The 15787-nt window shown below is 38.5% G+C and overlaps 1 protein-coding gene across 1 annotated transcript; it reads right to left on the reverse strand.

The window, feature by feature from the left end:
* Positions 1 to 1787: 1787 nt before the first annotated feature.
* TMEM263 (transmembrane protein 263) lies at positions 1788 to 15502 on the reverse strand. The gene is made up of 3 exons (XM_025882552.2): positions 15238 to 15502; positions 6379 to 6445; positions 1788 to 2486 (listed from the first exon to the last, which is right to left on the reverse strand). Exons 2-3 carry the CDS (start codon positions 6437 to 6439, stop codon positions 2200 to 2202), a joined length of 348 nt encoding a protein of 115 aa, XP_025738337.1. The 5' UTR covers positions 6440 to 6445; positions 15238 to 15502; the 3' UTR covers positions 1788 to 2199.
* Positions 15503 to 15787: the final 285 nt, after the last annotated feature.

The following is a 15787-nucleotide window of genomic DNA, read 5'->3' on the forward strand; positions in this document are numbered from 1 at the left end:
CTCTGCCATCCTTGCAAAAGCCTCCCCTGAATAAAGTTATAGTTCAGAGTTTAAAACAAACTTGATGAGATAAAATGTACCAGGTGGCTTTTCTACCAGGTGGCAGAAATGACAACCATTTTTCCTCAAGCAATTTTAAAGACAAGCAAGGTTGAAAATAAATATGCAAGCACACAGTAAATTAAAGTCTGTGTTTAGAAATTCAGGTACAAAGCACAGCAGAGCCTATGACTATAGAAGATAAATTAGAAATATAAACTAGCAATGAAGCAATAATTTCTTTCAAATAGCAGGAAACAAGTTCTCCAATACCATTATTTAGATCATTGTTTAGTGTTCATCTATTAACTTTGGAGTTTCTTTTAAAAATCCCTTTTGCTGATTATGACATCTAACCAGATATACCAACAAATATACCTTAAATCATAGTGCATGAAATAAACGACCATTTAATTTCTGATGAACTCAACAACTTCTCAGTTTTCTATGTAGCGGTAGGTTCAAGAACCTTTGTATGTTTGCTTAAGATCCCTACTGGTGTTTATGAAAGCTTTTAAAAGTTATGTTCTTATCCATTTGTTGTTCCACATTATTAATGTAAAACTCTAGTGGTTTAGAAACACATTTATAAGCCTTGGGTGTTGGAGTGATCTGTTTTAAGTTCTCAAGGATGTATTCTGACTTATTTACTCTAGAGCATCACCTCCTTTCCTACACACACACACACACACACACACACACACAAATTCTGCAAAATGGAGGCAAATTTCCAGACTTAAGTATAAACAAAACTAAGATTTTTCAGGCTTGGATTATAACCCTTACTTAAGAGGAATGCCAAATATATATGTGCCACTTTTAAAATTTTTATGAAACTGAGTATGAAATAAAAAGATGAATTCCAGCTAAGTCATATTCTTTGAGAATGAATGAGACATGATGAGACATGTTAAGAAGACATGACACACTTATCATCCACAATAAAAAACTTCAATTCCCTGCCTGAAATTGACTTGGAAATGGTACAAAGTCTACGACTTCTTCAAAGGATTGTAAGGTAACATTTTAAAAGTCTACAAACCACTGACAGCACTTACTACTTTACATTCAAAATTAATCTGTAGAGCCCATTTCATTTCGATTTAAAAGTCAGCTCCCAAATATCTGTGGCTGCTTTTACTGTGTTTTTCAAAAGGGGTACTGCTAACATTTTAAGCCATCCTAAAGATAAAATTGGCGTGAAGATTTTTTTATATCTTGGATGCTTTAGGTGATTCTTAAGAATTTAAAATTATTTGTTCCTCCTTAATATGAAACTTCCAAGATAGCTTATGACCAGCAAAGAAATATTCCTTAGGCACCGTGAGGTGTATTAAAGATGGAGCATGAAACCAGGCTGAAGCATAACCTTGACCGGTAACTACACTGACAGTTAACAAAATGCCTACAAGCACTACTGAGAGCAAGAAATGCCTTTACCCCAATACTCCTGAGATTCTTAAGAGGGAAAACTAATTTCACAAACAATTTTTAAAAGAATCCATATATAGTTCTAATAACTGTACATGTTTAGGGTATTAGAAAAGATGTTTTATAAGGCATCAATGATTAAATTAATGTAATGCGTATCTAACAAAAGATGGTTAACACTCAGTATCATAAAACCATTTATCTCTTCTTTTAAATTTCTCTAAATTCCTGCTACTTTTACCAGCTTAAGAAAAGAATGCCTCTTGGCCTAATCAACTATGGTTATAAAAAAAAACTAAGACATCTGAAACTATTAGGCACATCAAAGGTACAGTTTATGTAGTTCAAGGTTCCCTTCTTAAGGGGCAAATGAGTTACCTGGCACATTATACATATGGAACTGTAAAGATCATCAACTAAATTCAACTTTCACATTTTTTAGTTAAACTGAAAGACTTATAGTAAATATCAAATATACCATATCTTCAGTTACAACTGAATAAGTGTAACATTTTACCAGATAAAAAGCTGGAATTTAAGTATGAGAAACCTTCATACACTGTGCTAGTATTGGTCTCTTCTTTTTGGACAAAAGCCAGTCATCAATACTTTCAACACAGCAGTTTAGAAGATAAACGTCCAAACAGGTGACTTGGTTGTAGTCCATAATTTAGCAATTCAATGCCACTGGCATCATAATGCTGTGGAGAGCGAGTGTATCTCCATATTTTAGTCAGATTTGTCTTTCTTCTTTCCTGTTAAGGGCACTTTGTTTACAACAGCAGACCCAACAGCTGTAACACCTCCAGCCACAGCAGACACGCCCCCTTTCACCAACCCTATTCCCATGGAAGGCACAGTTGTAACAGCTGTTTTGGTCACCTCCAGGCTCTTCCCACCAATCCAAGCCACACCACCAATGGTGGCACCAACAGCTCCCTTTGTAACACTGAAGATACCGCCAGTCACACGGGACAACACGCCTGGTTGCTGCTGTGGGTGATCTTTCACTGAACCTAATGAGAGAAAATATGAAGACCATCAAATATAAGTCTTTATAAGAGCAGTACAAATCAAGTACCCTAAGACTTCCTAACAACCAGGAGGTTGTTTTGATAAGGTGAACCACATAAATACAAACTGATCAAGACACTAAAAACCTCTTCCCTCAAAGCTATGGTTGTACATGTTTTTAAAACACCTTCGTCCAATGCTAAGTCTTCATATCTATGAGGAAAAATGCTTTTAGGACTAGACAACTTCCATAAAATAGAATCTAAATTTAAGTGTTTCCTTGACTTACACTTTTGTTGCTGTTAATAATCTTTATATCCTAAAAGGAGCATGAAAAAATAAGAAGATAAATATATTTAGCCTTCATTTCCTTGACAGAATTCAATCATCACTGAAACAACCTTCTTCATTTAAAGCACTGGTTCTCAAGGTATGGCCTGGGACCCCTGGGTATCCACAAGACCATTTCAGGGGCTCTGCAGGATAAAAATTACTTTGATAATAATACTAACATGTCATTTATCCTTTCACTTTTATTCTTTCACATTCATTCACAAGTCTACAGAATTTTCCAGAATCTAAATGATGTGCAGTAACACAAAAGACTAAACAGAAGCAGCTGTGAGAAACTAGCTGTCTTCTATTAACCCTAACATTAAAGAGATTTGCAAAAATTCAAAAACAATGTCACCCACCCTATTCATTTTTTTTTTTTTTTTTTGCTTTTAAAAACTATGTTAGGGTGCCTGGGTGGCTCAGTCATTGGGGGTCTGCCTTCAGCTCAGGTCATGATCCCAGAGTCCTGGGACTAAGTCCCACATCGGGCTCCCTGCTCCGCGGGAAGCCTGCTTCTCCCTCTCCCACTCCCCCTGCTTGTGTTCCCTCTCTCGCTGCCTCTCTCTCTGTTGAAAAATAAAATCTTTAAAATAAAAAATTAAAAATAAAAAAAACTGTTAATCACGTTAATATGTAATGGGTCTATTGGGGTTTTTAATGAATAAAATATTTCTCAGTTTTTATTATTTATATGGCAAATATCAACAGACACAAGCTTTTTGGGGTCCTCAATTTTTAAAAGTGGAAAAGCCAGAAAGTTTGAGAACCACTAATTTAAATATATGTGGGTATCTATTTGCATTTTAATAATGTATTTAAAGAGCTAATGCCTTGTAAAAATAGGATAATTATTCATATCTTAAAATCACGTTACTTACCTAAAATCATTTTTTGTAGTGTTGAGAAACTACAGCTATGCTTAATACTTTCACTGCATCAGTAATTCTTACAGGAGAGAGAGAGTATGTGATTTAAACATCTAGTCTGTAAAAACTCTTTTACTCCAGAAAAGGTAATATCAGTATGAAAAATTCAGATTTATTTATAAAGTCACGAGTTCGTTCTCTGATTTGCTTCATTTTGAATAGAGTCATTCAAGTTGGTATGTAACCTCAAACTCAAGCGTAAAATAACTAACAGTAAGATTTCATAAAAATTTGCTTGTATCAACCTCAAACAAACCCAGGTCTTTTCTCCTTTGTAATCTAATGATTTAGGCAGCAACAACACATAAGCAATGGTGTTTATGTTTTTCTAAACTTTGTGGAAAACTACTTGGTCACTAAATAGTTCAGGCTTTAATCACTGAAAAGGTACAACTCACACAAAGAAAATTCTTGGGTACACAGGCCCAACTAGGACTACCAAAGCTACTAACTCGTAGCAGAATGTATCAGAAGACAACAATGGGAGACGGATAATACCTGATGGAGAAAAAATTCTGAAAATCGAGCTTTTCTAATATAGCACAAATTTACCTTCATAAACATTTTCCTTCCATAGCTTAGAGGTTTTACATCATATCACAAGTATGAAAATATCACTGACTCGTCAAAATAGTTCACAAAATAGTTCACATATAGCAATGGCTAAATTTATAAAAACCAAATTCTTAATTGAAGCTATCTGAGTAATAAGCATAGTTAATACAAATTTTTAACTAGGGGTAGCTGGGTGGCTCAGCTGGTTAAGCATCTGCCTTTGGCTCAAGTTACGATCCCAGCATCCTGGGATCGAGCCCCACATCAGGCTCTCTGCTCAGCAGGGAGTCTGCTTCTCCCTCTGTGTCCCCCCACCCCCACATGCTTGTGCGAGCACATGCACTCTCTCTCTGAAATAAATAAAATTATTTTTGGGCGCCTGGGTGGCTCAGATGGTTAAGCATCTGCCTTCGGCTCAGGTCATGATCCCGGGATCCTGGGATCGAGTCCCGCATCGGGCTCCCTGCTCCTTGGGAGCCTGCTTCTCCCTCTGCTTCTCTCTCTCTCTCTCCCTCTGTCTCTCATGAATAAATAAATAAAATCTTTAAAAATAAAATAAAATAAAATAAAATTATTTTTAATATAAGAGCTGAAATAAAAGACAAGATGTGGAAAAGCATTTGAATATGTTAATTATAAAATTATGATGAAAAGGGTTACATAATTGGTAATTCTTTTGTAATCAAGGTCACTAACACTAGGAAAAGGAAAAAAATCCTGATTTGAGGATAAAACAGGTAACTGCCTCATGCTGAATACCCTCATTAGGATTATCCCGCTATGTGAAATTTGGTGCACATGCATTTAACGAAGACAATTTTTCTTAGTCAAAGCAGATAAATATTAATGCTGTTGATCTCTTTAATTACAGTGTGCTCTTAATTACCACCATATAAATCATCTGCTCTGCAAACTACTTTGGTTTAGCAGGTTGCCATATAAAGATATTACTAAAGCACTTTCTCTTCCTTGACAAGCATGCTCCTGAGCCGTCTTTCTCTCTTTCCTGACTTTATTCCTACAAAGTCCTTATCAACTTTCTCATTAAGCCCTAACTTTTCTTTTCAAAACTCTAGGGTTCTAGACCTAAAAAAATAAGTCAAGAAAACAGCTGAACTAATAATTCTCCAGGCTATTCTTCCACCAAACTAAAACTAATCACCTACCTACCTCCATCTTCTTTTAGGCTTAAGTACAAATTTTTCATTGTGTTTTCCTAGCAATTTCATTTTTGTCTACCAACATAAGAAATACAGGAAGAAAATTCTGGACAGTGGGTAATTGGGAAGAAAATAAAATACCCAGAGTCACAACTTCCAGCTCTCCCCTCTTCCCAGAGATACTAGTCTGTCTGCAACTCCAGTCTGCTCTGCTGGCCACTTCATCCCTTATTCTTCACTTTGATTCTCTATCTTACCTATTAGGACTGTCCTATATAAACATGCAGCTGTGAAAGGAAATTACTATTTGGTTTAAGTTTAATAATTCTACACCAAAACCACAAATAGAAAATGCCTATAGTCATTTTCTGTATATAATCAAGACATTCACGTATGCAGTTAGCGTTTTCAAGGATTTTTGAAGTTTAGGTAAGAAAAGGACTCATGATGTCACAATTTTCAAACTAAAAGAGAATTTAAATTTAAGCAGACCCTAAGACCATGTATTAATACAGGAAGAAGAACTGCCAATGATAAATAACAGCTTAATAACAAATCTCAAGTGCCTCTTGAATTGAGTTTTTATATGTATGACATGAAAACAAACATAGTCCATCCTTCCTCTGCACCCTACACCCATTCTTTACAAATGAAAGGGTACTCTAACTTGTGAAATGGTCTTAATAAAAGAGTAGCAAAAGAACAGATCTTATATAATAAAACAGTTGCGTGGTGTCCCCATTCAGCAATATCTGTGCTTTCTTCTTAGAAGCTCAAAATGTTTATCTTCAATTATTTTTGGAACATATTCACTGACAAGGTAAACAGATTGTTACTTTAAATTTAATAAAAACAATCAGAATTTTATTTCAGTAGGATGTCTGTTTCCATTCTTAGTATGTCGGATGCATACTCACCTTCTGGTGGTTCATCACTAAGGTATGATGGGAGTTCTTGATTTTTATCTGCCTGATTCATGATCTCCTAAAAAACACATACACATTTCATTATAACCTCAACCTGTGAGACGACCTCTTAGCACATGCTTAATTAAGACTTAACTTTATTCAGATAAACAACATTTGAAAACACTTGTGAAACTACATCTTATTTCTCTCCTACTCTGTGGTGTTTAAGAAATACTTTTAATTACACTAGCGGACAATATAAATCTTATCTCAAACACCAACCAAAGAGCTAACCAAGCATAGTACAAGCTTTCCAATGCTGTTACTGATGCTTATAATTGAAAGAAAATTGGAAAGTCAGGGTTGGCAGACAAAAATCTTAAGTGCTTCCTCCTACAGAGTATTGGTTAACTTAACTGTAATTTATTTCAGAACAGACTTAAGGAAACCTATACTATGACTAAAAAACATGTTCTATTGAAAATTTTCTAAAAATCATGATATCCTATAAAGATGACATCACCAATCTGAATCATTAAGAGATGGACTTTGGTTACATTTTTATTGTTGTTTTTAGAGCTCTTACAAACACAGGTAGCAAAAGAACTCAAAATGTATGGAAAAAATACATATGTGATTACGCCCTTGGTACGAGTAGTAAAAGAACCCAAGAAATAAAATAAGCTACACTGGGATAAAAAAAAACAGTTAAACTTTCTTTTCCCAATTTCCTTTACTATCTTAAAATATTTGCTGTTACATTCACTTGACTAAGAAAAGATTAAAACAAGTCAAGACTGGAATACTAGTACTACTCCAATATTACAAGTATTAGAATACTATTTAACAAATTTAAAACAAAATATGCAGAAATTCCTAACAGAGTATGTGTATCTCTTCCTGATGAAAAACTACTGTGGAGCCACCTTCTTCCCCACTGAACTGTTAATTCCAAGAGGAGAGACTGTTTAGCTTGTTCACCACTGTGTTCCCAGGATCTGTATACCATACACATACAAATCCAGATCACCTGGCTGATCAACCAATCAACAGATGCCACCATACCACGTACAGAAATATGGAGAAATTATATACACACATACATCTTACGTATGTTAACGGGACTTTAAAAACAGGTGTGATGGGGGGTGCCTGGCTGGGTCAGTCTGTAGAACATATGACTCTTGATCTCAGGATCAGGAGTTCAAGCCCCACACTGGGCATAAAGCTTACTTAAAAACAGGTGTGATAGCAATTGCATACATTTCAAAACTGCCTTTCTGTATATATCCCACAAATCCCAACTAAAAGACTTACATTTTCCTAAATCAGAATCCCTTAAAAAAATTAATTTTCCTTAAAAAAAAGAAAAATGAAATAGAAAAATAATTTAAAAAAATTATTTTCCCACATATATCTTGTAATTTAAAAGAGAAAAAGACCACCATTTCAAAAGATTAGAGTTGCTTTATAAAAGACATCTGCAAGTTCATCTATGTAATATGAATTGACTTTATCCTTCTATGGGTAGGCAAAGAGGAGCCATGATAGTAACATCGTTAGATCTGTGCTTTAAGAAGCTAACTGAAGCAAGAACAGATGAAGAAGGCAGGGCGCCTGGGTGGCTCAGTCGTTTAAATGGCTGACTCCTGATTTCGGCTCAGGTCATGGTCTCCGGGGATCGTGGGATTGAGCCCCATGTCAGGCTCTGCGCACAGTGCATCTGCTTGAGATTCTCTCTCTCCCTCTGTCCCTCTCCCCTCCCCCACTCACGCTTGCTCTTTCTACAATAAAATTAAAAAAAAAAAAGAACAGGTGAAGGACAGAGAGATTAAATACAGTAAGTGGCTACTTTAGAAGTTCAGTGAGATAGAATAAACAGTTTAATCTCTGCCAGTTTTCCCTGTATAAATAAATGTTTGGGCAAAAACCTAGGTGTCACCCTTGATTTCCTGTTTTTTACATTCCCATCTAATCATTAGTAAACTCTGTTGCCTAAATAAATCCAGAACACAACCACTTCTCATCACCTCTACGGCTACCGCTTTCAGTTACATCTTATCTCTTACTTGGGCTGCTACAAAGTCTCTTAACTGGCCTCTGAGCTTCTACCTCTGCTCTTCCTTCAGTCTGGCCGTGTCACACTCTGCTTAAACCCCTACAACTGCTTCCTGTTTTGTTCAGAATAAAATCCAGAGTTGAGGCCTGACATCTAATACTCTGACAGCATCTCCTTCCATTCTGCCTCTCACTTATACCAGTCTAGCAACACGGGTTTCCCTGCTCACCCTCTCCTGAAAGGCTCTTCCCCAAGATATGTGCATGGCTTGCTTCCTTACTTCCTTCAGTTCTTTATGCAAATGTCCCCTTAACAGAGATCTTCCCATACCACCTTACACTAGATTAGCACCCTCCTACTCCTTTCCCTATCATTTTCACCTAACCCTGCTCAATTTTCTTCATTGCTCTTACTTTCACTTAATATATATGATTTATATATATATATCATATATATCAAATATTTATATATAAAAATAAATACATATGTTTACTTTGTGTCTCCCACAATTAGAATGTAAGTGCCATGAGAACAAGGCTTGGTTTTGTTCACTGCTCCATCCCCAGAGCCTTTTTCAATGCCAGATGTATGATAGACAAATACTTGAATTTTTTGTACGAAGTAGAACAGAGCTTGGGTATTAATATGAGATAAAAGGAAAACATAGGATGGAAAATTTCTAGTGTGAGCAACTAAGTAGACAAAGATGATGAAGACAAGGGACAGGAGACAAGAAACCTGAGAAAAGATGACTTTTTAAAATTTTTATTTTATTGTGGCAAGAATACTTAACATGAGATCTACCCTCTAAAATAGAAGCATGCAATACATTACTGTTGACTATACGTCTGATGAAAGGACTTGTTTTTTTTAAGAAAAAAGGAAAAGAAGAAGATAACAGGAGAGGAAGAAAAGGGGAGTATGTCAGAGGGGGAGACGAACCATGAGAGATGATGGACTCTGAAAAACAAACTGAGGGTTTAGAGGGTAGGGGGGTGGGGGGATGGGTTAGCCTGGTGATGGGTATTGAGGAGGGCACGTTCTGCATGGAGCACTGGGTGTTATGAACAAACAATGAATCATGGAACACTGCATCAAAAACTAATGATGTAATATATGGTGATTAACATAACAAAAAAAAAAAAAAAAGAAAGGACTTGTTTTTGAACAGCTCGATTTGAAATGCCTTCAGGGCATCTACAGGACATGCTTAGCAGGCAAGTGGATTTAAAGGGTCTGAAATTCAGCATGAAGTCTGAGTTAGAGCTGAGGCCCTGAGAGTGGTTTGAAGTGATAGGTACAAATGTGGGGGATGGGTGATATGATCAAGGAAAAGAATGAAGAGAGAAGTAGACTGCTAATCTTCACTGGACTGCTCATATTTAAGAGGTGAGTGAAAGAGAAGCCAACAAAAACAAACAAAATACAAAATACATGTGAAAGTGTACAAGTGAGTATAGCCTCATGGAAAGCAAGAGATGAATTTATAAGTTTCCTAGAGACACACAAGGCAGACATTAAAATAATTTATCAAGACCAAATACTATGGGGAAATGCTAATGTTACATTCAGAGAATATAAAAGGCATGTATCATATAATCCAATTTTTTTAAATGCACATGAAAAGACTGAAAGAAAGTATACCAAAATGTTGAAAAAGACTGCCACTAGGGAGTAGAAATATATAGAGAGAGAAGAGACAGAGACAGAGAGAGAGTGTGCTACAGAGAAAAATACCATCCCCCTTTATATACAGATACACATATATAAATCTACATTTAACATCTATATTTTAATTTCCTACCATAAACATGTATTGCTTTCATACCTAAAGAAAATTATATATTTTAAGTCTTAGAAATCAGTGATATTCAAAAAGCATATTTCCAAAGATTATGTAGTTCATCTACCTAGTTTTTATCCTAGTTTTTTTTAGGTTTTTATCCTCAAATCAAGGTGATCTAAAAAACAACATACTTAAATCACAAAATGCTGATTTGAAGAAAATGACATCACTGAGTTTAATTCTCGGTTATGTCCTTAGTAAGGAAACCCTGACAAAGAGCCTTATGCAGGCTATTTACTACATTGTACTGCACTGTAAAGAAATTACCTACTATATCACTCGATAGCTCTGATACGGAGCTCCACGTAAATTTCTTTAGCGGTATTCAGAAAAACTTTTGTTTCCACAACAGATTTAGAATGCTTTCTTCTCTTTGAGATCTATGTACTTTCCTACTTAAAAGATACAAAGAAAGATGTGATATCTCCCTTTTCCCTCTGACTTCCAGGAAGCTTACAGGTAATATCCCAGCTTAAGGTTGGGATAAGGTTCCTGTGGCCTGCCTAGTTGTCCTGTTTTCCCCCAACTCCACACCTCAAGACCCCCACTCATTTGCTGTTCTCCCTGGTCAGTTTGCAATTTGAGTATCTTATTTATAGTCTTATCATTTTGTTAGAATATGTTTTTGTTGTAAGCTGACACACAGTATTTGTGGAATAAGTGGGATAAAATTATCATCTGTATCTACATTAATTTTAAGCATCACAAGAAAAGATACATACCAATATATGGTCCAAATTTTTGGTTAAAAAATACTTTAAGCTAGAATTGTGTTTTTCAAATGTTCTTATTTAAGAGTAAGCAGTAGTATGCCAGTGGCTTCAAGAACCAGGAGAGGTATGATGCATGCATTTTACTACACAGTAACTTAAAATACTTTTTGTGTTTAAATATACACAAATTAAAAAGCTAACTGAAAAGTGCTTGGGAATTTTTTAGGATAATCAGACTCTCAAGAAATTTCATTCTTGCTTGGAACTTCTTCAGGATATACTCTCAGATTTACCAGCTCTCTCTTCCCAGCCCACCACACTCCCAACCCCCCTTGAATTTATTCTGCTTTTAAGTTAGGTGTATTTTTGGTAGAAGAGCTTGAAATGTAAGAATCTAGATACTATTATACAGAAATATCCACAGATATATTTAATATTGTTAGTGACAGTTACCAGCAGGATTATCAATAAACAGTAAAACAGAAAATCTGGAGTCCTGCCAAGCTAGAAGCCTGGCTACTAAGAGCAGAGGAACTTGGTATTAGAGGGCTCTGAAACCTTAAGAGGCCACAGGGATTGTTTTGTATACATATTTTTTTAATGTCTGAGTTTCTTGTACATCATTGGTGTTAACAGCAAGTATGTAATATTAAAATTCCCCTAGAACTCAGGGTAATAAAAATTGTGTAAAAGCTGCAAGTATTTGAAATACTGTTGTTTTCTAAATTCCTAATTTGGTCATAAAGCATCAAATACCTTGTAAAAAGTATTTTTGCTAAAATCCTTAACTATCTGTAATGCCACCTGTATTTTTTACTAACATAAATCATTCCCAACACCTACACACATGTATGTGCCAAACTTTTAGTGATATTACCTCTTTACAGATACTACCACTTTATCACTAAGGAGAACTATTTTTTATATTACCATCCTGTTCATGGTCATCATTACAGGGGTCTTCTTTTTCTTAAATTGGTAATTCTGAACACAAACACACTCCTAATCTCTTAAAATTGGGAAAGGTAAATAATCTGCTTGTAAAATTTAAAAGTACACACATGGAGACAAGTAACAACTGGCAGGAAAAGTGTCAAAATGACCGTTTAAATGTTATCCTTAAACAAAATTATTAAATTCTATGCAAACCATCTGCCCTAAACTCACTGAATTATTAGTTCAATATATACTTGGGTCCCTACTATGTGCCAAGACACCCTGTCAGGCTCTGAGATTTCAGTGTGATTCAGCATACACAGGACTTCTCTAAACCAGTTTACCCCAAAGGGGACACACTTTCTTGGGACTTATCAATTTATTTCATGCAAAACCCCAAAAATTATCTGCTCTCTAGGAATTCATAATACACAGTTTCTATTTTTAAAAAAGTACCTTCCTAAGGAAGGCAATAAAAACAGAAAACAGCCTTTAGATCAGGACAAATAACTGAACTTATTCTATGGACATAAATCAGTTTTACTACTTGGTCCTATCATGCGAAATTTAGACTACCAACTAAAACTGGTTATAAGTGTTGTTTTTTTTTTTTTAAGAAATTGTGAAATGTGAAAGACTTCTTCACTGTAGACTACAATTCACCAGTAGTTACATTAGGCATTTTAAGCCAAGGAGAAATAATTCTTGTTCAGTACAATAGTATCATAGATATAGCAGCTGGCAAGTATATTGAGCAAGGATTAATAACAACACTATTCCCTAGAGGGTAATTTCTTCCAATAATAGAAATAAGTAAACAAATGCCTCTTAGGAACCTTTTTTTTTTTTTTAAGGAAAACAGATGAATCCCTGTTGTTTGTGGATATCTACAACATTTGATAAAGTTTTCATTAATGGTGAAAACAAACTTTGAAAATAGTGCACAAATTTGCCTATGGCTAAACACCCCTTTGTGTACCAAAGGAAGTTAAATAACACTAACACATTACATGAAGCCGAACTACAAAATACGATACACAACAGTTTACCTTCAAAGCCATTTCAAAAACCTGTTATTAAATAGTAAGTGCCAATTTCCTATAAGAAAAAGACTATAAATGAATTAGCTAAATTCTTCTACACATTCTATATATAGGAACTTTGCCACATCCTCACTCCCGTTTTAGCTTCTTTGCCAAATAACAAGGAGTTTCAAAAATACATTTATACAGAACTTTAACACACATACACCAATAAGCAGTGTATATTAAAACACCAGCTTACTGTGTTTAGGTTTCTCTAGTTAACCAACTATCCTGAACAGGCTGATTTTAAACATGGCCCCTGCCCATTAAGTCAACAGAACACAGGCTACAAGAAATGCACTGAATCTGGCAGGAAAGAAAAAGTAATCTGTCTTAAGCGACCACCTTAGTGACAGTAACAACTGAGAGTATCAAAATGGCAATTTTTTAAGTGTTGCCTTTAAATGAAACATTAAGCAGAATTACAATAAGCTATCAAACCAGATAACCAGTACATCAGTAATCTTCACTAAATTATACCTCATTAGTTCAACAGATATTTGTGTCCCTACCATGTCAGACACTGCGTTAGGCACTGAGGTTACAACTAGAACAAGCATGTGAAGGCCCTACTCTGGAGGTGTTTATGTGTAATCCAGTGAGATATCTTCAGGAAGTAGCAAAAACAGCAAGTACTCAATGACTGAAACAAAGACAGGTAAAGATTTTCCTGAAGTTAAACACACACACACACACACACACACACACACACACACACACACACACAGAAACTTTCCCATCTATCCTTAAACTTTTTTTTTAATATTTTATTTATTTATTTGACAGAGAGAGGCACAGAGAGAGAGGGAACACAAGCAGGGGGAGTGGAAGAGGGAGAAGCAGGCCTCCCGCGGAGCAGGGAGCCTGATGCGGGGCTCGATCCCAGGACCCTGGAATCATGACCTGAGCCAAAGGCAGACGCTTAACGACTGAGCTACCCAGGCGCCCCTATCCTTAAACTTTTCTAATGATATTCTCTATATATGGACACATTTTTATTGAACTTGGTTTCTGGTACATCTGCCATAACATAGACTAAAGAAATAAAAGTGGAAAAAAAAAAGTCAAAATAGAGTGCATACAGGTTTATTAAAGATTACTTCCCTAGTTCTTTGAAAAAGCAGGCATGCCCACATACACGCAAACACAAACCTGTTGATGTGGTATCAATATTCCTGGGAGCCCCTTAGAGCAGCCACACCAGTGGATGTTCTAAAGGTTAAGCAATCGCATATAGCAAATAAAGTATTTTCATTTGGAATTAGCACAAGCGTTCACAAGGGCGTAATAAAGTAAGAACTCTCCTCTTCAGGTGTTTCTAAACCTTTCCCAGCGGCCCCTTCTCCCCCCACTGATCTCTTTAGTCACAAGCAAGTCTTTTTCTTTTTTTCTTTAGCAGAGGGAGTGACGTGGCAGGAGAGGCAGAAAATGACCCTGGAGAAGCCGTGACTAGGGCTAAGCTCAGCACCTCCTCCCTCTGCTCCACGTTGTACACCAAGCACACCCCCACTCCCATAGGGTTCCAGAATTTCTGTCTTCTCATATAGAAAAGGCGATCTGTTTAGGCGGGGATCTGATTGGAAGTGGGAGCTTGGGGACCAGTCTCGAAGCTGCGTGTGCAGAGCAGGCACGGTTTTTATTTAGACTCGGGAGGCAATGATGGCACCGACGGGTGCTCCATCGATCCCCAGTCACCCCTGGCGCCGTCAGCGCCTCTCTCCATTCCAGTTTCAGCTTTCGGTTAGGCGTGAGAGTAGAGCCTTCCGACGTGGGAAGAGCACTGGGACCAAGGCTTGTGTGCCTGAACCCAAGGGAGCGGTTTATCAACAGGTCAGGAGTTAGTGTGGTGGGGAAGCCCAGCACACAGCCCCCCAGCCGCATTCCTCTCCTCTCCCAAGCTGCTGACGCCCTCCCACCCCCATCCCCCCAGCCTGACACCCAAGGAGCTAAGAAGTGAAGCGGAGGCTTCCAAGGAGCGTCCCCAGTCACAAACCACCGCTGGGGAGTCCGGGACATGTAAAGAATAACAACCCCGCCAGCGTACCTCCGTTCGCCCCCAACATCGTCCCGCCCCTCCCCCTTTCCCGCTCAGTCCCCCCCAGAAGGCTCCGCTCGGGCAAGCCAGGCCCGGGGATGGTGAGGTGCAGGAGAGCTAACGGAAGAAGGCGACAGAGAGGAGGACAGGAAGCCAGGACAGCGCCCCCCGCCCTCCCAGCCCCACTTACTCACCTCCGGGGTCGAGGGTTGGCGCCTGGAGCCGGGGCTGGGCGGAGGGAGTGGGCAGCACCGAAGAGGGCTGCGGCGGCCTGAGCGACTGGCACAGCCCCGGGCAGTCGCGGGTTCGGCAGGCGCCTCCTCAAGCTTTGGAGCCTGAAGATTCCGTTGGCGACAGCGGCAGCAGCGGCCTCTGGCTGCGGACGTGGCGCCGGACGCGACCCGCCCCCTCCGCCGCCTCCTCAGCTCCCGCCTCCTCCCGCGGCTCCGGCTCCGACGCGCACGCGCACCCCAGGCCCCTCCCACGCCCACCCGGCACACGCCCACCCGTTTCTCGAACTGCCCTGCCCTCCCAGCAGCCCCCAGCAGGCCGCCTCCGAACGTGCGCACGCGCGGGGGCCCCCCCGCCCCGCGGCCTGCTCCCGCCCCTTGGCCCCCTGGGTGCCTCCGCGGGAACCCCTGGCCTGCCTGCGCGCGCGCCTTGTCCTGGGGCCTCCCGCCCCCTTTCCTCCACCGTCCAATCAGATCGGGCGAGGGGCGCGGAGCCCCGGGAACGCGCTGGCGG

This window comes from Callorhinus ursinus, unplaced genomic scaffold (genome assembly GCF_003265705.2).
Source record: "Callorhinus ursinus isolate GAN/ISIS: 27379988/994484 unplaced genomic scaffold, GSC_fseal_2.0 scaffold14, whole genome shotgun sequence".
NCBI lineage: Eukaryota > Metazoa > Chordata > Mammalia > Carnivora > Otariidae > Callorhinus > Callorhinus ursinus.

Coding starts and splice junctions, on each gene's coding strand:
- TMEM263 (XM_025882552.2), bottom strand. CDS start 6,439: ATGAATCAGGCAGATAAAAATCAAGAACTCCCATCATACCTTAGTGAT. Junction 2,487..6,378: donor TAGTGATGAACCACCAGAAG/GTGAGTATGCAT, acceptor TTCTCTCATTAG/GTTCAGTGAAAGATCACCCA.